The 22,202-nt window shown below is 40.5% G+C and overlaps 1 protein-coding gene across 1 annotated transcript in view; it reads right to left on the bottom strand.

Moving 5' to 3' along the window:
- Window positions 1-22,202, bottom strand: part of AFF3 (ALF transcription elongation factor 3) — a 327,563-nt gene that overhangs the window by 252,024 nt on the left and 53,337 nt on the right. Inside the window, exon 3 of the mRNA XM_064710766.1 lies at window positions 20,431-21,279. Coding sequence (XP_064566836.1) covers window positions 20,431-21,279 — 849 coding nt within the window. The remainder of the gene's footprint in view (window positions 1-20,430; window positions 21,280-22,202) is intronic.

The raw sequence follows: 22,202 nt of genomic DNA, 5'->3' as shown, positions 1-22,202 counted from the left end.
GTGTTTATCAATTCATTATATTAATGCCATCTGTCCCACAGCTATGATGTCAGACTTCTTTCTTCCTTCTTCATTAAGGCATAGTTCGTTTACACGAACTGCTGCTTAAGATACTTGCTGGAACACTTAACAGCTCCCTCATTTGTTTGCTAGTTTCATAGGCCTCTTGTGCTGGAGCAGAGGTACAACAGCTTGCAATGCAGGAAAAGAAAAGATAAAACTACCCCGCTGCGCAGATTTAGTCAATTTTCACTGGCTCTCGCACAGAAAACAAATTGCAACCCCTCACAAAGAGTTCTCTCTCTGCACTGGCAGCCCTGACAAATGCAGACAAAAATGAGTAAATCAGGCAACTTCACATCAGGAGGAAAAAAATGGCTACTGCTCCAACAGCTGCTATCATAATTAAGAACAGATTTCATCACTAAACTCTTGCTGGTTGTATCTGCAGCAAAACAAATACACAGATGTGGCACATTTGCATACTGAAAAATGTGTGCCGTGTAACCGAAACAAATTTGCTTTTTCAGCTCTTAAATATTCACTTTTTAATATGAAACAATGGGGGTGGTTTGCATAATAATCCTCTGTCTTTGCTCATCAAATTCATTCAATCAATATATGAAATATAATGCAACACTAATACCTAATAACTCCACATTTCAGTCATGCAATCCAATACCAAAATTTTTTATTATGTCCAATAAGATACAATTTTGAATTGCTTTCTGAACTGCCCTTGGGCACATCTATTTGTAAATGACATGCTTTAAAAGCAAGATAAAAAAGAGGAAAATATGGCAATTACTTCCTTAAATCATGACAAGCACAAAATTTATTGCTCCTTCATTTATCCACACATTTTAAAATGTCACCTAGGATCATTTAGTGGAGAAGAAATGCAACCCTCTCAAAGTAAAAATGGTATAGCATCATGCCCTGTGAAAGCAGGGTGGGATTATTAATATAACAGTGACTGGACCCCCACAATTGCAGCATGTCCATCACAGACTGCATATCTTGAGAGACTCTCTTACAACACAATGACTCTCCAGATTGTCTTCTCCTCACTCCAAAATCACTTCTTTCCTAGCTATGGCTATTTCATAGCTCAATAACCTCACTGATATTAGGCAAACTGTCATAGCAGTTTTTTGGAATTGTTTCCTGTCTGTAAATCTGTGATAATTACAAAAAGAATGTGATTATCAAGGTCTATAGATTGTTTAAGGAGCCAATCTGCAGATCTGATAATTTGAAGAACAGTTTCGCCTCAGCTGTAATTTAAGCCATTCAGTCATGCCACTATGCTTTCCCTAGTGAATACATTTGTTCAATTTAAATCCCTCTGTAGAATTAATTTGTTTATCTTAAGTATTGTTCAGGACTGTATGATTAAGTTGGAGCACAGTTTTTTCAGACAGAAGCACGCCTGATAAAAGAAGCCTGAATACAGCTCTTACTGTAGGTACTGTAACTGCTGTGTCCTCAGTCCTCCTCTTCTGGTGCTCATTCCAGAAGCTGATTCCCTGTGTACTGCAGGAGCTTGGATTTAAAATCTGCACATTTTAGTGACACTCACCTTTAAGTGGAGGGCTTGGGGCTTGTAAAGTGTTCCTGCAGATATCTGCATGCACATTTTTGCATGCTTACAAAAAAAAAGGTTATTGCTTGAGAACAAGTTCCTAGACAGTGGACACCATTATAAGGCAAATAATTAAACCAAAGCATCATGAATGTTATTTCACAGAAGTACATAACTATCTGCAAATGTTAAATGGCAAGATTTTAACAGCAAAACAGAGCATAAAGAATTCAAATTAAATCTCCATTAACAATGAGGGGGGCTACTCAGCCAGGAAAGCAAAGTGGTGCTAATATGTATATGCTTTTTTTCCATGTACAGCTAGTCTGTGTTTTGCAGGAAGAGCCTCCAGATGATACAAGAAACTCCATTTAACCTTCCAGCTGCCTCTACCACTCTCAGTCAGTGTGGCAGCACTGATGAGATGATTTGTGCAGCCCCAATGACATAAGATGAGCACTTTCTATTGCTGTTCTTGGAAATACAGAGCGCTGGCCATGCTTTCCACAGGCAGTGGGAGATAACCACAAGAAGGTAACAGTACCAGAAACCAAGGTCTCTTGAACCCAACAGGCACTGCATCAAATTGTGTCCTCTGGCACAGGACTAAATGATCCTGCACCAGCCAATCCTGGTTTTTTTCCTTGTCTTACTTGTCCCTTGAGCAAGGGAGATGAGAGGTGCCAAACTGTATGGATAGTGCTCTGTTTGAAGACATCTATAATGCCAATACTAGACCTTACACATTGATAAGCTGTCACTTAAAATAAGATGCACAAGTAGAAGATTCTGTATCTGCAACTTTGCATGAATAGAAAAAAGTGGCCAAATTAGGACTGCTGCAATCAAGGCTGCATCTGTTCCACAAAGAAAATTCTTAGCCATATTACAGTAAGCCCTAAGTTTGAACCATGAAATGCTTTTGCAATGAAATTTGTTGGCCTGATGTCTTGAAATACACAGTTTTCCAGATCTGTGCATAACTTTATTATTTGTTCTTTCATAACAATATTTTCATCTCGAAGAATAGCTCTTAAAAGCAGGTTCTTAAAAGGAAAATGGTGAAGAAAAATTTAGATAAGCTTAAGGATATTTCCCATTTGTAATGGCAAACAACATATAGTAATATATGTACTCCATCCTCAGTAATATGCACGAAAAGAGAAAATAGTATTTTTGGGGAGAAAACAATATCAGAAGGACCTGCTATATAAATCACCTATGTTTTTGTGTATCTCAGTTCTAGATGTGCAGTGTAAGTGACATAAGAGTATCAGCAAGAAGACTATTTTTGCGCACATCTGGATTCTGTTTTGGTTATCAAGTCCTCATTCCTGTTTGTCTGGCAGATGTTGTATGTACATTTTTAATATAAGTTTGCAGAGGTTTTCAAGGGAACTTGGGGCCATTGTTTCTTTTTTTTTTTAATCTTGTCTGTGATTCACTTTATCATAAAGGTAATATCAGTCAGCTCTTCAAGAATTTTTCAGTTCCTTTTCTTTATTGTTTTCATTTTTTAGGCAGTTATAAAAAAAAGAAGCAGCAAGCAATCAGCAAGTGTAGCAAAGGCTATACAATTAGTGAAATTGTTTTCCTTTATGTATTTAAAATTATTAATTTCTTAGGAACCAATAGACTAATCTCTGCAAAGCTACCTCCCCCTTGCACTTAAGTACAGTATTTTTTGTTGCATTACAGCAAACAGGACTCAGCAAAAAAAAAAAAAAAGGTGGGTTGGTTTTAATATCAAACAACTGAGATTAGCTCCAGGACACTTGTATAACTATTCCCTAATGCATTCTGCATCAACAGCAGTCTGGGAATTGCTTTGTTTTTGAAGGACACAAGCTATGGGATTTGGGATATGTACAGTATAGATATATAATTTCATGCTGTTTGCATGAAAGTCAATGAAAGCTTAGTTCAAATGTAGTTTTACTAAACTTACTTACAAACTAAAATCCTCATGTTCTTAAAAATACAAGAGTGTCTACACTGGTTATCAGTGCCAAGCTTGCTTTGTCTGCAGGCAAAGAATTAAAGACCAGGGTGGAGGTATGGGCTTGTCTAATCTGAACATTTTCGTCAAGCCTCATAATTTATATGCATTTTGAAATCTGAAACAAATATTTGATTGCAAGTTATTGGGTCGGAGGTAGCCTTCAGTCGCCAGGTACTGCTGTTATAATGGAAAAATGGCAGCATTAGTTTAATGTATTATAATAGCACAGGGTAATGATCCTTAGCTCAGTACTACTGAAATACCTTGACAACAGCAGTTGAAGTCAATGGGAGCATTGCAAGTGCATATAAAAGTGCAGTCTGCAGACCATTAGGCATAATTTCATCACATCTTTATTGGAATAAAAATTGCACTTAAGCTTCTGCTGTTGTGTTGGCAATTTAGAAACACTCTATTTGCGTACATGAATTTTACAAAGACCCTCTGTTAAAGCAGCGATTAAACTCCTGTTAGGGTGCATGGACACTGGAAACTTGCACCTAGTAAGAGACCAGCAAGTAAAGAGGCAAATGTTCAGTGTTGGTGGCATGAGACCAGTTTATACCTGTAGTGGCCTTGGTTACATGCAAATGAAACATGCCTATTGTAGAGGGATAGAATGTAAGAAAATAAAGATAGTGCAGAAGGTAGTCTCACACTTGAGGAGTTGCAGCTGTTCCAATCACCAAAGATGAGGAGGATTTTAATTGGCCACAGCTGTGTCCAATAAGAAGATGAGTGCTACAAAAGAGTGGGTTAGCTGGTGGAGAAGAGGGCTGGAGTTCGTTGGTTTTGCTGTGAGGAGATGTCCATGAGAAATCACCAAGAAGGTATGGAACTCTTGCAATAAGATGACAACAGTCTATCTTGAGCATTGATCTAGATACTGCATTTTCAGTATCAGCTCTGACACCCTGACAAAGAAGAGACTTTTGCAGAGATCTGCTTCCCCTTGAACAATTCCACAGGTTATTTTAAGTTTTCCTTACTTATTAGCAAAGAAATGAGATCTACACACAAACAGTCTCCTCACAAACCACATCTCTAAGGGTACACTGTGTGCTAACTTAGGTACTCATGTTTTTGCACAAGGTTTAAAAACAGATACAGCTTTACTAAGTTACCAGGTCTCCAAGGTAGTCACATAATTTATCACTGCCTCAATTGCATAGGGAGCGTGCCACCTGCTTGCTAACAGCAGAGGCTGCAGACATCCCAGGGAATTCCCAGCTGGGCATTGAGATGCATCCTGTCTCATCTCTGGGGGCAGGCTCTGGCTGGCACCAGACAGCCCTGTGCTGCCTTCCTCTCCACAGAAACCAGTGTATGTGTTTGTGGGCTGATGCAGCTCATGAACCAGCTCTTGGTCTCCAAAACCAACATGGGCTCTGAAGCTTGCCATCCCTTTCCTGATGTTTCATTGGAAATATTTATTTTACCAGAAACAAGGCAGAGAAAAACTTTAAGTAATTTACCATTTTTCTGAAGTCTAGCGGGAAATAATGGTTGCTGATTTACTAGATGACTTCTGTGAGAGGCAGCAAATAGAACACCATCCTGAAAGGTCTTAATAAAAAATGTGGCTTCAAAGAAAAACATCTTAACAAAATGCTTTGCATTACCAAATGCCAAGAAGGCAAAGGAAATTCCTCCACTAAACATCCTCGTGCCAATGTCAAAAGTCATGACAAGTCAAAATAAAAGAAAATTATGTGAAAGTAAAAGAAAAAGGCTTAGCTTTGTGTGGTCTCTGGAGGAAGGAGAAGGTAATTGTCAACATCTTTATCATCTAGACACCAGCTATTTCAACTATGCAAAAAGACAGGGCCCAGTGACCCCAGAATGAAGTATAGCACAAGGCCATTTGCTTGTCCCCATTACTCAGTGGAACTATTTTCCATTTTTATATCTCAGTAACACAGTTGGGATGTGTAACACCTTCTGCCTTGAGTCTCAGCCAAATGATGCCAGCAGCTTGGAGTCACCAGAGCCTGGGCAACAATGCCACCTGTAGCACAGCCAGCCTTGCTGACTTGCTGTGAGAGGTAACTTACCTCCTGTGAGAAATTACCATTTGCAAGTCTGACATCAGCTCAGGAACAATTACATGCTGTGTGCAACAGGTCAGTTTTATTTTGGGGGAAAAAACACCTGACAAACTCACAGCTCAACTTTGTCTGGCTGATCTTGTAAGAGGCAAAATGAATCCATCAGAAGAGGGTTGTCCAAGCTCCTGAGCTTAGTGGTGCTTAGTGCTCACTGCAATTCTCTCATCTATATATAAGAACAAAACCAACAAAACATTACTAGAGGGCTGCCAGCTCCATGCACAGAAAGTCAAAAGTAGACTTGGTTATGTAGGGAGGCATCAGTTTCTTCTCACATTCACAATATGTCATAGCAGTGAGGAAAAAATTGTAATTAGCACGAGCTCCACATCATTTGGTCTAGCACAGCCTACTCAATGCAAATGTCTTCATTTACTTCCTCCTCATGAAAGGCCTCGGGCTCACACTGGTGGTTCCCCTCCTGTCTTATTCTGCACAGCTGCTCTACTCCTTTCCACTGATCTCACACGTGTGCCTGAGCCATCCAGCTCAATTCCTTCAATGTCCTGCACTTTTCTGGGACAGAAGCGTCCTTTCAGCTCCAAAGAGTGTCCTTCATTACCCTTAAAGGAAATGCAGCAAGTCCTAACTTATCTCCTGCCCCTTTGGAGCCCTTTAGTCAGTCTGCATTCTCCAGCAAATGGAGTACCAGACAAATTCCTCCTGTAACAGCTGGGCTGTGCTTTCAGCTACACCTTCTCCATCCCCTCCTCCTCACCACACTCTTCCTCCCAAGTGTGGTCTTTGCTCACCCTATTAAGACTTCCTCCTCCCAGCCACCATCCATGTTTTTCTATTTGGGTCCTTCTCTCAGCCTTGTCGCTATCTCCTTTCTTCAGGTGCGATAGGTTAATTTACTTTCCAGGCTTCTGTTAACCTTTCCTCTGCCTTTCCAGGGCTGATAGGCTCTATCACAGGATACTTCTCGCTGTGTGCTTGTACAGCACCTTGCATAATGAATCCCAACCTCAGGCTTTTCAAAAACATTATCACGAATTCAAGCTTCTTGTCAAACCCAACAGAAAACTACCCTGCTGTACATTTCCTGAAGAATAAGCAGGAAAGAAGAATATACAGAGCTGACCTGTTCTCACAGCTCTTTGCACCATCCTGCAGTGTCCCTCTATTCTGTGCATTTAACCCTCAGTTGTAATCATGCACCTCAAAAGCCTACCTGAATCAGGACAGTCTAATTTTTAATCTGAGCATATCACGGTTTAATCAGAAAAATTTTGTGTGTGCCTATTACTTGTTATTTAATCTGTGAAATCCAGCCTATAAAACCTGTTGGTGTAAAGATAAGCACTTTATTTAATATCCAATTAAATGTGGTCACCAGAGAAATCACAGCTTATGCAACTTTATCAGAAAAAGATTAATCTATTTCAGGCTTAGCCCAAAATGTCATAAAAGAACTCATGAATTTAGATAGGAATCCACTTATTAGCCAAAGACATTTTCCTATTGAGTAAGAACAGTCTAAATTGCTGCCTATATTTATACTTGGTTCAATCAAATTTCTGTACTCAGTAGCTGTCATTGATTTTCAGGACAATTATCAAACAAAAATGATGAACAAACTGCAGGAACATTATAGAGTCTTTTTCAACTCCACAGTAATCATTAGAAAATGCACAGCCTGCTCATTGATAATGCTTTAATGGCTCACAGGGTGACATCATCAAATTAAAAAGACAGTCACACCCAGAAGGCAGAAGATTTTCTTTTTAGCATTACAATTTACCATTTTAAAGTTAATTGTATTTCACTTGGTGTTTCAAAACACACAAGGCTGCACTGAAAGTTACTTTTTTCACATTGTGTCATAATGCCCAAACCCATGATTTTAGAATAAGGAGGCAAATAGTTGAACTTATTTCTTTAAATTAAGCAGACTTTCTTTCCCTGTCTAGAAACTGATATCCCTCAGTTCATTAGCTGAGTTTCCCACAGGGCCTACAAAGGCACATTTCATTTCTATACTGTTTGATTTGTCTAGCTGATTTATTTTAAAAGAAGTAGTCTATATTAAGATTATTAAATAATAGCTAAGTGGTATAATATTTCCATATTATTTTGTCCGGTTTATCTCGGCTGTTTGAGGGGCCTGAAAAGGCCCGGGGTGGCCTTGGGGCAGCCCGCGTATCGAAGGATGAGAAGAGGCTTCAGTTCTTCTTTCGGTTTTTATGTTTATTAATTGTTTATCTAAAAGATGTTCTTTCAGCCGAACAGAGATCTGCTCAGCAGTCAGCCATGGGCACACTGTGCCGTCCCCCGGACCGCCACGTATCTTTATACCCATTGTTACGTATACAATATTTATCATTTTTCCCCAATACCATCTATTCTTATAACTCGGTGTACTCTCAGTAATAACCAATCCAAAGGTGCCACCGTGGCCAAAGAAGATGGAGGAGAAGAGGAAGAAGAAGGAGGACAGGACACACCCCAATTCCTCCATCTTACTCCTCCAAACCCCCCTGTACATAAATCCTAAACCCTGTTTCTCACCCTCTAATTAGCTAATCTTTTCGCCATTCACCCCGGTGAAGTCCTCTTATCTTCATAAAGGTGTCGTCTCCCGTGTAGGGTCAAAGTCCTGCCACCAGACACTTCTGGCAACATTCCAGGACTCCCGGGCCCCCCAAGGGTGGTCTCGGAGGCTCAGCATCTCAGGACTGAGATCTTGAGATCCGACATTATTTATCTTCAGTAAGATATGTATTTCACAGTACAGAAAACTTGTTTTAAAAAAAATAGGTGTATAGGTTTATCAGTAGAAGTAGCAGAGCTGCAGTTAGTTGCTGGGGCACAGCAATTTTGGTTTTTGTCTACTGGGTCAACCTGAAGCAAAAGGTTCAAGTGCAATGGCTAAAAATCAGTATTAAACAATGATGCTTAATGGCCTACTTAAAATTAGTTCAGTGATCCAACACCACTCTGCTGAGTGCAGAAATACCTATCTGTAGTCCATGCATAAAATGTATCATATAGAAAAGCTACAGGAGAGTAACTCACACCTGGCTACAGCAGATTTGCTGAACTGTATCTTCCCCTCCATGCTGTGAATTCTTTTGTGGTACTCTACAGATAAGGAGTTCATTTGCAAAGTTTGGCAAGGCCATCAATTTTGTATAAATTTCAAAAAAAATATAGGAAAATAATTTACATGGGCAGCATCTTCCTGTCACTGAATGGCAAACCTGAGCTTCTCAGAAGAGGCAGTGGATGTCCATTAGTTAGTTTAGCCCTTGCTTTGAATACACAAAAATTCAATATGAAGAAAGCAGCAGCTTTTTTCTGAGAGCCATCTCATGGATGAGAAGATGGGAGTGGGACATGTGATCCAGCCCATTTCAAGAGAAATTAATTAGGCCTGCATTTGGGCATAATTTAGAACAGACGAGAACGTTGCCTGGGCACCACACCCAAGAATCAAGAAGGTGGGGAGTGCTTCCTATACTGGTACTGTGCCAACCCCACAGGCCCCCAGATGCTGGCAGCAGCTCCAGAAGGGCAGATCCCTGTCCCAGCTCCTGCCTGGCCGCTGCCCTGGGCTGCAGGGAGCCACCAGCCCTCCCTGCCCAAGCTCACTCAGCTACAATGCCTTTGCTCAGCAGAGCTCGGCCAAGAAGTGGCAGCAGAAGGATTTGCTTCTCTGTGGGCCTTCAAAGATTTGTGGCGGGTACTTTTTAGCTGAACTTCCTCTGTGGCAGCTCTTCATCCCATGCTCTTTATATAGCAGCAATTAGCATATCTGAGAAATCCCCATTCGGCATGTTTTATGGTCTCTGCTCTGTACTGAGATAGTTCTGTAAGTTATGAGCAGAGATATGCCATAATTCCTAATGTACAACTGTCAGGAAATCACTCACGTAGATTTATTCACTGAACAGTTGGTGAGGAAACCAGTTCTGAAAAGGGAGCTAGAAACTTTAATTATACGAGAGAAAAAAATTACTCAAGCACCTCAGCCTGGTCAAGAAGCTCCTTTGATGTGCTAAAGACATGACCTGAAATTAATAGATTAATGCATCGTAGTGTTTTGAGTTCAAATGCTGGCTTCTGCCCCGATTTTTATTCTGTATTACTATTGCTGACTTTCTTCAAAGTAATAATAATGTCAGAAAACAACCACAAGTGTTACATCTGCACTCTGGAACACAACAAAGGAAGATTGAAGACAAAAGACCATCTTCCCTCAAGCAATATCTTCTTGACCAAAGGAAGTTCATGCAATGTAGAATAGAAATATTCCTCCCTGTCAAACCCTGGTCTTGCTACCACTGAATGCAATGGCAAACCCCCTATTAATTTCTAGTGGAGGATGTGCAGTGAATAACTCAGATGGAAGTGGTAAACCATAAGTGACATAATCACTCAGGAACTGTCTCTGCCTCAAGTGACCTAAATGACAGGAAGAAATACAGTGAGAAACAATAATTTGAGTTTAGTAAGAAGCCTTTAGTTATGTTTCTGTGTTTACTTTCATCTTACAGAAGAGCTTCAAGTGCCACTCTGTATGGGGTCAGCTGCGGCACAGGCATCAGAACACAGAACTGGGGGTTTGGTCTCTGCACTTCGGCACTCAGCTTTGACACCAAGATACCCTGGCTCTGCTTCCTCTGGGCCTGTGGCCAGCCATGACTGCCCAGCCTTGCTCTGGGAATGGAGTAAGGTGCACGATCCAGGTGTGCCATCCTGTCCTCTAGCAGCCTCTCACATAATTTTCTATCTGATCCCTCCACTGGGACCACCAGCAAGTGGGGCCAAGGGAAGCAGGCCTGTTCTGGCAGCAGCAGCATCACAGAAGGTGTCCCCATCTGCCTTCACCTCAGCTAATCCCTTTTGCAACCAGATTCAAAATATTGTTTTCAGAGTTGCCATTAAAGCTTATGAAGAGCTTTGAAACTTCTGAATGCAATAGATTACAGTAGTAAAAAACACAGAATTTTTTGTTTATTGATAAGAATGCAGCTGTGTATGATCAGAAGCTATATTCCCTATGCTTGGGGGTGGTGGGAAAAAAAGGACCTGCTGTGTTTCAGATGTCAGCTCTTTGTAGAAGTTGTTCACAGATATTTAGACACCCTGTTTGAGCATGAAGTTTTGCCTCTTCCACCTTCCACAGGAGCTATGTGTACCCACAAGCCCAGATTTGTGCCTTTTGCAGTACTGCTTATGGGGGCAAAACAGGTAATGCATTTTTCTCCCAAGACAGTGACTGCACATCTATGAAGGCAGTGATGCCCCACTGTCTAAATTTTTCTTCTCGTGGGAGAGGACAAGCTTCTTTGGAAATGACCACAACCATGAAGTTTGATTCTTTTTCAGGGATGTAGTCTGGACATAGGTCCATTCCTACCTGAGAGCAGAAACTGCATGGGAAGGAATGCTGTCCTAAGGCTTCCTCATGGGAACAATAACACTACAGAAAAGCAATAACATTTTGGACCCTGCTCAGCCATCTCTAAGCTACTGAAAGATCTTGCATGCAGACCTTATCATAAATTATGATTGCTGCTTATGGTATTTTTCAAACTGTCTCACATTGCACTTGATCCTCCCATGAGGACAAAAATTTAGACCATGACTAACTCCTTTTCGGTGAGTTTCCCAAAGCATAATTTCATTCTTTTCAGTTTCCCACACAATTCTTTTCTCAGATTCCTTCACTGTTATAGAACCCAGTTCATTTTTATGTCCTCTCTATCTATGTATTTTTAACTCTTCCTGCATGCTAAACATTAATGATTTAGTGCAAGGAAGACAATTCATCATCTGCTAATGGCATTTCCCCAACTGTCCTTCTCACAGTGCACTTGGTCCTTCATCCCATGCCTTTTTTCTAGACTTCTGGTCTGGACTGCTACTTCCATGAAATCAGAAATTAACCAGCTAATAGGTTTGATTGTATCACATGTCTCTGGTAATATGCTTTCTTATATCAGATGTCCCTGAGATTGTAATTAAAATCAGAAAAGGCCTCTTGGAAAATATTTCACAACATGGTCATTATAAACACTTTGTATGAATACTTAGTTTGATTGCATTTGTGATCAAGAATCTCACAGCTGTCTTCCCCTTTTCTGCCTCAGATCTCAAAGTTTCAGCAGTCACAGGAAGTTGTACATACCTCTGTATTTGACTGTAGTTGTACAACTACCTTTAAAAAAATGAAAGATTTGATTAGCCATAGATTATGCTGCTGGTATTTGAATGCTAATAATCGTTAGCATGTGCAAGAAAAAAAATCACCTTCAATATCTCATTTCAAAGAAGTTACAAAGCAGAGAATCTTCCATCCCATCTCCCCTTAAACATCTGTTAGTTATAAGAGCTAACAAGAAATGCTCTTGGTTTTCCTTTCTTTCTAGTTACATAAGCTTCCCTTACAGCCATTTGCAGTAAATGCAGAGGAGTATGAATAGCAATTTTTGGTTCTGAGGGAAGATGCTGGTTCTCAGTATTCCTGACCTGTTGGCTCACTGGCTTGAATTATTTTTGTATATTTATCTTCTGAATAAAATGTGGTGAAAAGCAACTTCACATCATGCCTTCATTTCTCAGAGAAACTTGCTGGTGGGAAGGGAAGAAAGTGGGAAATGTATGAGGGAATTTTGGAAAGGAAATACTTGCCCTAAACCATGTAAGGGGCAGCCTCAGCCTTTCTGGCATGCTGGTTTTGACCCATGAAATAAAAAAGGTACCATATTTCAGAACATGCAACTGTTATATATGAAACACAATTAAGAGATTTGGAACTACATGAATATATAATGCACACATTTCTTTACAGATGCATTTTTCTCCAGACAGTCCGGTGCCTGCTTTAATTTGGAAGCTATCCATTTTCATACAACGTTAACCAAGAGTGACAGGAAATCAGATGCTTATATTATATATCTTTTCTGAACTTGAAAAAAAAACCCCACCCTCCTGTTGATTACTTTTCTAGGAAGCTATTTTGTGATACCACAGGGATAGATCTTCCATATTCATAAGTGGTGCAGAAATGAAAACTTTACAACACACAGTGTGAATAGAGTATGCAACATGCAGATATTTAAAAGTATATTTGTCTTCATTTATTGGTATGTGAATATGTGACCAAAACAAAGAATTTAACTGCTTCTGGCCTGATTGGATGAATTGACAGTTGCTGGAGATCTGAACTCTTTAACCTTACACATCAAGCGGCACATATCCATTATTTATTTAGCTGGAATTAACAGTGATCTGTGAAGCTCACTGTATTTTCCTTGAGTTCTCTTGCTCATCAGTCATATCTGACCCCTGTGAGTAAGTTCAGTGATAGCACTTTCATGTCATTCTGATTCATGAAAGACTGGGAAACTACAGAACAAAGAAGTTAAACAATTTTCATGGATTTTTAAAAAATTTAAAATATCCCAAACTACCTTTACATCCTACATGATCCCTTACAGACTGTGAAGGTGAAGAGTAGACAGAAATGCCCTGCCTTGCTATAAGTATTGGAAAGAAGGATGTGAGGTGGTATTAACTCTACAGAAGCAGCAAGGGCTTGGACTCCTCACCTGACAGAACACTCCAGTGCTGGGCAAGGGGATGTCTGGGAAATAGAGTCCCCATCCAAGTATTTCACTGGTAATCTGAACTCCACAGCAAGCCCACCCTTGCTCTCCCTGTGTACCTCGACCCTCTCTTTTGTTTAAGAAGCCCTGAACCAGATGGGGAGAAGATGCTCAGCCAGAGCTCCAGGTGGAGGGCAGTTTCTGTGCTGGTGGGAGCGCCGTGCTCCAGCACACAGCTCCTGCAGCCACATCCAGAAGAGCTGCTTTCTCCAGCTGCTGAATACCTTCCAGGCCTGGGAGCAAGCCATGCTAATGGGGCCAGAGGTGGAAAAGTGATAGCAATACCGTGTATCTTTTCAGGCACATTTTACAAAGAACATCTATTAGACTACTTTGTTTCTGGTCAGGACGACTTTTATTACATGCAGTTATCATCATAAGCACTACAATGGATTAAAAAAAATCAGACAAAATGTGCAATTAAAATCTGGGGTTTGTAATTCCAGAAATCTTATTTCCTTCATCAATAACTTTAGTGCTTACCACAGGGAACTAAAGAAGCAATTAAACATGGTTGTGGACATTTTTATGCATGCACTCTTGTATCAGCTCCAGAGCTGATTCATAAACCAAGCCATCCACTCGAGGAGGGCAGGGAGGGGCAGTTAAAAACTAAAAGGCAAGACAAGTTTCTCACAATTAATCATATTCTTACATCCACTGAGCTTTCCTTACTCCAAAAGTGGCTACTTTTCCAACTTCAGAAAAGATGGAAAGACCAGTTTTATCACAGGGAGGATCTGACCTATGAGACACCCAAATTAACTGCTCAAGTATGTTTTCAATAATTAGAAAACAGCAATCTCAGGGAAAACTTGCAAAAAAAAATGTGCAAACATTAAGGAATATCCTTGAAAATCGTAAATTTACATCTAATTTCAAGATATTTTTCTCTGATCATAATCATCTTACCAATAAAAAACAAAGAGGAACAAGTGATTCACCACAGCAACAGACAGCACATACTATATGGTAATCAATCCATACAGAAAACTTTAGAGGTTATTATTCTATTAAATTCTTTATTTTCAAAAACCTATAGATAAGTTTAGCTAGTGCTGTCCCAGGAAAAAAATATATTGACAACTAATTCAAAAGAGAAAGGAATTTGTTTCAATGAGGGTAGGAACAGTAAATTTAGGGATCTCTAAAAGTAAAGTAAAGGTGTCTAAATGGCATTTCCATTCTACAAGAGCTGTCATGGAAGAATAACCAGAGAAATTAGGCCCACTGTGTTCACTGAAGCTGCCCTCACACACAGTTGTTGAGTGCCTTGGAGACTGCAGAAGGTGAGAAAGGCAAAGGCTTGTGTCATGATTTGAAAGCTATAAAAATAAAAAAACAAAATTTCACATTGTGGTCTCCCCTGTGTTTGTTAAGAGCATTTCCAATACCACTCTATTTAATACACTCTTTCTTCACAGTCCTACTCCAATGAACTCTGCTACATAAATACAGGCAGTAACACACAGCCCTCCCACAGACACACTTGAAGGTCCTGAGTAACTCACCACTAGCAGGGATCTCTGCACCACACTGCTCTTGTTGCGCAGTTCTTCCTGTTTAACGTGGGAAAACATTCTTTATTTGTGGGGAAGGTCAGTGCTACCATTACAGGGATGAATTGATCTGTGTCTCCTTGTAAATGCAGCACGAACATCTGGGAAAGAAAACATCTACAACTGCCTCATACTTACAAGTACTCAAGTGCTGTGATTGCTAACTGGCTTCTCAAGCACTGCAATTCTTCAATGAAGTCAATAAATGGTAGAGGAGTATCAACACACTTAATTCTGTGCTTATGTCTCCAGCCTCTTCGGGTGCATCCTGAAATGGTGCCGGAAGAAGTCTGGACCCTTTAGCTAATGCATTCAATCCCTCCCTCCCTTTTCATCTAAAAGCATCTTAGACTGGCTTTTATTTTCATTTCTGCCTTTCTGGGCCAGAATTAAACACCCTGGGATGTAGGGAAGAAAAGCCTGAATTCTACTCTTACTCCTGCAACGCTTTAACAGGCTCCACCACAGCCAGGGGGATGTGGTGCTGTGCCTCTGAGGAAAAACACTTACTCAGATCTCCTTAAACCCTCTTCCTTCCTCATGAGATACTGTTTCCCCTCTACAGTCCTAGAGATCCAGATATGTGGGATTTCCAGATGAAGTCATGATAATGACTATATTCCCTATTTAGTTTTCACGGACCTTCTGTTCTCAAATGAAATGTAGCAGCACATGAACTTGCATCTTCAGTTTTAAACTGGGATGGAACTGCTTATTATACGTGCATCTCCTTCAAAGAGACTGATTTTGACCAAATTATCAACACTGAGGCCAAATTGTAGTTTTTTTGAGACAGAGAAAAGAGTTATGGGGTGGTTTTGCTTTCCATTAATATGTGGGGATAGAGCTGATAGGCAAAAAAGAGATTGCAGATTCAAAGGACACTTGCTAGAGTGTGTGCCAGATGCTGATAGCTATATATAGCCGCTCAAAGGAGAGTGACTGCAGAGAGTGTCTTACCCAGGAAATAGGAATTTGCCTGAGTAAGAACAGGGCAAAAATAAAAACAATTTTAAAAAAAGGAAAAAAAACCCAACCCCAAACTCAGTCTTTAATCTATGGTGCATTACTTCTGCTGCAGAAGTTGTGTAAGTATTCTGTGAAGTGAATAAGAAAGAATATGTCCTCATGATGACCTTACCTACATTTCACATAAATGTGTTTCCAAATTTAACAAAACCAAATCTTCCTTTTCACCATTAGACTCATAGTCATTCTTGAATACAGCCTCTATTTCTTTGCTCCATAACCCTTAAGAGAAGTAAGCAAAGGAGAATAGATAAGGCTTCTTCAATGTAATAAAAAAGCAGCATGCAGCCTATGAGATGAAATTCAAAACTAGAACTTGGATATAAAGAACATGATTAGGCACCCTATGTTTTTCTTGTTGTTTCACTCAAGAACATTTTAGAAAAGAGTGGCACTTGATTTCCCTGCCTCTTTTCCTCTGTAATCTGATATCAAAATTTGCTTCCCTTTTATCCAATACAGTGGGATTTTACCTACAGCAATATAATTTCTAAGTAGTTCAAAATGTGAAATACCAGCACTTGAGATGACGAGCTATCATTTCTACAGAGCAGTATGGTAATTTTGGAATGACCAGGAGGTGGGGTATGGATTCTAGTTAACACTGATGAACCTGGCTACTAAAGATTAAATTCCCAAATGAGTAAATGCTACCTTTCTACACACAGGTCTATCCAAATTATTCTCATTAAAACAATTTTAAAAATTTATAAGCTTCACTCTGTGTCAAGTCTATTGAAGATTTTCCAAAACTGATTAAAAATATAAAATGAGTTATTGAACTGCATTAAAAATCAACCTTTTTCATGTATTGAAAAGTAATGGTCTGTAATTCATATTCAAGAGATCTTATTTCAAGTGAATAATAATTGTACGGCGGCCAACTCTGCGCCCTGTTTCTCTGAAAACCTCATGGAATGTACGGAAGAGGGTTTTGTATCCTGCTGCTCACACACACACATACTTTGTGTGACACTGCTGCTTATTCTCCAGTCCTTACAGGGAAGCTTAACTTTGTTTCATTATGTGTTTATTTTTCCACTGACAGTTCTCTCAAACTGGTGAACACAAATGGAAGTGCACAGGTATCACAGAATGGTTTGACTTTGAGTGGATGTTAAGATAATCTAACTTCAACCCCAGTACCGTAGTCAGGGACACTTTCCAATAGACCACATTGCACATTGCCCCATCCAACCTGGCCTTGAACACTTCCAGAGATGGGGCATCCACAGCTTCTCTGAGCAACCCTTTCTAGTGTTTCACCACCCTCAGAGTAAAGAATTCTTCCTAATATCTAACCTGAACCTACCCTCTTTCAGCTTCAGGTCATTACCTCTTGTCCTGTAACTACATGCCCTTGGAAAAAGTCTCTCCCCAGCTTTCTTGCAGCTCTCTTTATTAGGTCCTGGGGCCATAAGGTCTCACTGGAGTCTTCCTTCTCCAGGCTGAACAGCCCCCACTCTCCCAGCCTGTCTTCACAGGAGAGGTGCTCCAGCCCTCTGGTCAGCTCAGTGTCCCTCCTCTGGACCTGCTCCAGCAGGTCCCCATCCTTCTTGGGCTGGGGGCCCAGAACCCATGTTAGATAAACCGGTAAGACTCTGGCAAGGGGAAATACTGAGTATGGGGAGGGAAAACCTCAGCAACAATACAGGCTGGGTGCTAACTGGCTGGACATGAGCTCTTCAGTGAAGGACCTGGGGGTTCTGGTGGACAGCAAGCTGCCCAGAGCCAGGAAGGCCTCCCAGCACTGCCTACACGAACCCTAGAGCACAGTGACTGCCCTGCCAGCCCTTCTCAGCCACACACCTTTTGTTTTAGCAGACACAGAGCTTCATTTCACTACCAGCATTTCAGATACCCTACCCCAAGCCCTCTGTCCCTCTCCTTTCCTGGCTGCTCTTAAACAGCTTTCTGCCACTCTCATTTCTGTTTCCATGTAGCTTCCAGGCACTGCTGCAGCTTCCTTGTCAGCCTGCTTTCCTTCACAGCCATCCTACATGACATCTCAGCTCTTCCCACAGCCACTGGGGATACCAGGTCTGTCCTGGCCAACACCTTTAGCCTCACTGAACAACAGAGGCCTCATTTTGCCTGCAAACAGTCACAGGACCATGGCAGCTTTTGTGCTGCAAGCAGCTTAAAACCTCTGGCCCTAAGGGGGGATGGCAAACATTTGATGTAAAGGAGAAAATTTATGAGTTTAATAGCAGAAATTTTTTAAAAGGATGGGAATTCTTACACAACTCTACTAGAAGATTTATGATACAAAAATAGAAATGGAAAAACATTTTGAAATTAAAAGAAGTCCAACTGAAAATCAAAAAGCGGGTGGATTAGGCAACACTAAATAAAAAACTTTCAGTCTTGGTCAATATTTCTCCCTGTAGCAATACCAGTGGGTTACCAGTTTCAGCTTGTGCCACTTGGGATGGAAAAAGTTAGAACAAAGAAAATATCAGGATAAGTGAAAAACAGCTGATCCGTTGTCCTTCATTGATTTTTCAGATCTAAACATTGTTGTTTATTAGCTCCAGTTTCAAACCCCAACACCCATAGTACCTACTATTTTTCTTCTTAGAAATTTGTCCATAAATTTTCATAAAATCTTTTTTAAACCACCAGACACTGCTTTTGGTCCACCTCCTTCAACTTCAGTTGAATGTTTATATTCTGTTATCTAATACTGTTTTATTAACACTGCATCACATAAAATCTGTGAGAAATTGATGAATATTTTAGTAGGTACCCTGCAGTCCACTCTCTCCTACTATAGTCTACATTGCCATCAGTATCTAAACAAGCTAGTTTAAGGTGATCTCAGCTGTCTTTCCTCATCTAGAAACTGCAGTATAAACTTATGCTTATGCAGCAGCATGGATTACATACAACAAATTAAATCTTTCTTTCCGGAGGTAAACGAATTTGGAATGCAAATGGTAAATCCGGAGTTTCAGACAAACAAATGATTGCCTATCAGAACTTCTTTCCATACTAGTCCTTAGAGTATTGCCTGCATGTAGAGGGGGGAAATTTGAACGAGTCAGATAATTGCCACAGGCATCTTTAATTCTAACAACGCTTTCCACTTGCAGATAGAAGCACAAGTCTGAAAGGGGTAATAACAGCTAAATGGATATTACTATCTGCTGTTACCTGATCTATCTGCACAATTACAGCACTTTGTGAATGTAAATTTGCTTATAAGATCTAGCTTAAGAGCCTAAAACAACCCCTTTTCAGGGACAACATATCACCTACATGTTGTTTGGAACTGATGGAACTTTCACTTAGAGAAAAGTCACAGAAATAATTGCTTCCAGAGAGATTTCTTTCCCAAACCAAACCCAAGGGAAATACAAGAGTCAACTCCATTTCTGAAAAGCAGGCATTAAGAGGCCAGAGAACTCCACCAAAAATTAGATTTTTCCTCTCCTTTAACAATGCCAGAAACAAAATTTTAAGACTTAAAACATCTCAAGACACACCACAGCTGTCAAAAAAGAGTAAACAATCATTGCTTCTTCTCTGAGAAAGTCACAGTGATTCAGTCTAATAGAGTCCTATAGTCCTATAAATACTATAAATTGTTGAATTCATGGGAGATCTACCAATTTTCACAAGAGGATGATGTGACCATCTTTGTATTGGCATAGAGGCCTGTGAATACATGCTTGAATAAAAAAAATCACCCTTTATTCTGCCAAAACAAATCAATTCCTTCCCATCAAAACAGACCAAATAGTCAAAAACAATCACAGTCAAAGTGGTAAAGCAAAGTGTCCTCCTAGCATAAGAGGAATGTGAACTACATTAATATACAGTAAGTCCAAGCAGACATATTTTATATCTATTGTTGATAAATAAAAGTTGTCTAAAAGCTTTGTCAGACACGTTCTCATACTTGTAGTGGGGGTCAACCCACTACACCAGGTTTCTACAGATGGAAATTCTTTAAGAAGGAAACCTCAGTCTTCTCATAAATTGGCTTGAAACACAAACAGATAATATTAACTAAAAGGAGAGTCTCATTGCTCTATTTTCATCTATTCCACAGATTTCATATTGTGTAAGTAATTTATTTAGATTGTGAAACTACTTTGACATTGAGGATGGCAGAACTATTTCTGGTCACATTCACTTCATTTAATCTTTGCCAAAGAGAAAGAAATCAATGAAATATGAACAGCAAGAAGCAATACACCTGCCAAAAAAAAATCCACATTTTATAAATGAGCACTCTGGAAAGAGTCAGTGAAATAATATATACTACTAGAAAATGTGCCAGAGTAGGAAGTGTTCTGGTCCTGAACACAAAGAGCATTTTGGTGTTGAGATACCTTTAAATTGCTGTGAGGCTGCTATTTGCAATACACTATATCAATGTCACCAAAAATATCAATATGCAAACCAATATGTTAAAAATATACAAAGAGACAGGTGCAATAAGACATCATCCATCCATCCATCCGTCCGTCCATCCATCCATCCATCCATGGGGGTATGTCATAAGAAATATGAAAACACTTACCTCCTCTTGCTTAGGAATGCTGAACTTGGTGATCTTTGACTTGGTCCTGGCCGAATCAGGCTTGCTGGAAGGCACTCCCCGATATGACTTGGTTGTCTCTGCTGGTAACTTCAGCTTTGGAGACTCATCCGGAGCCTGGTCCTGACCGTCCATTGGCCTAACATAGGCTGTTGGCTTCTGCTGACCCAGACTGGGCTTTGAAGCAAGAGAGGGTGGGAAGTTTTGGACGCAGTGCCCCCCACCATGCTTTGCTGGCCTCTCTTGGACTTTGGTTCCTCCTTCTGAGCTACAGCTGAGCTTCGCTGCCTGCTGGACTCTATTGGTGTTGTCTCCTAATGTGGCCCTCAGTGAGCTTTGCTGGGCAGTATTGGAGGAGGAGGAGGAAGAGGAGGTGGAGGAGGAAGAGGAAGAAGAGGAGGAGGAAGAGGAGGAGGTGGGACTCGATGCATAGTGTTTTAGTTTCTCCAAACTGGATTTTTGGCTGGCCAGTTTGAAGTCACCCTTGTGTGACTCCAGCGACCGGTGTCCGTGTTTGCTCGCTCTCTGCTGGCCATCTGAAGTGGCATTATGCCCAGCCTTCTGCCAGCCCATTGTGGTACTCTTGCTCTGCTGGGCTGCTAGGGATGCTGGTGTGGAAGAAGTAGTGCTGGAAATAGGAGGAGGAGGTGGTGGTCTCGAGTCTGAGATAAGGTGTTCATCGGTCTTGGGGAGAGATGTCTGAGGAACCCCAGGTTTTGGAACCCCAACGAGATGGCTCTGGTTTGACCGGTCAGTTAACAAGTCTTTCATTTCATCATAGTTGCCCAAAGTATTCTGGATGCGATTGGAAAGCTCATCCCCCTTGTTAGTCTGCAAAACAAAAATCGAGTGTTCTGCGACAGTCAACATAAGAAAAACAAAATTCCCTGCATGCTTCTGCTCAAATCCTTACTGAAGTAAGACTGCCTTATTCAGCAGCAGCGTTGAGGGATGAAATCGAAAATCCTTATTGTCTCTGAAGACACTTGTCAACATCTTAAATCTACCCTGAACTGGAAAAGCTATAAAGAGCCCTGGAGTATATAAAAAAAGAAATCTATCACAGATATCACGCTGTAGTTAAAGTATATTACCTGGAAACTGGAAAATTTATTATTGCAACTGCACAGAATGGTTTGGATTAAATCTGACCAAGATAAAACTTTTCCTGTAGCCCAGTGCAAGCTCTCCTTCAGTCATGAATGAAAACACTGCATTCCCAATTTCTTCCTCTGCCTGCCTAAGTTTTCATAACCATCTGGGAGGCCACACAACATCCCATGCAAGCTCTGAATGAATTTGTCAGTCTAAGCCAGCCAAATGCTCTGAGGTGACTTGAAAACAGCTTGTGGGAAATGAGAAAAGTACAGATTATGTCCCTTCTTTAACAATGCTCTGACAGGGTGCTCATTCCAGGGCACTCTTCTCTTGTAAAAAAAAAAAAAAGGTGAACAGAACCCTTGCCAAATTCTTCACATTTCTCAGTGCTTGCTGTGCATAGCAGGGGAATACAGCCACCCTTCCTCCCCTTCAAGATTAATTATTGTCTTAAAAATGATCCACTTACTTCCTGACGGAAAAGGCAGAAGCTTCACAAAGAAATAAAACAAGCAAACAAAACATGCTGGAAAAGATTGAAAATTCTTGCTTTAAAAAGCCACTGTAAGCAAAAGGGTATATCATTAGCATTTTTACAGCAGAGATTTTTTGAGTCCTGCCAAGATTCAGGCGTGTGATGTCCTTTGCTTTACGTT

The sequence above is a fragment of the Zonotrichia leucophrys genome, chromosome 1, assembly GCF_028769735.1.
Source record: "Zonotrichia leucophrys gambelii isolate GWCS_2022_RI chromosome 1, RI_Zleu_2.0, whole genome shotgun sequence".
NCBI lineage: Eukaryota > Metazoa > Chordata > Aves > Passeriformes > Passerellidae > Zonotrichia > Zonotrichia leucophrys.
This window is presented reverse-complemented; position numbering and strand designations above follow the sequence as displayed.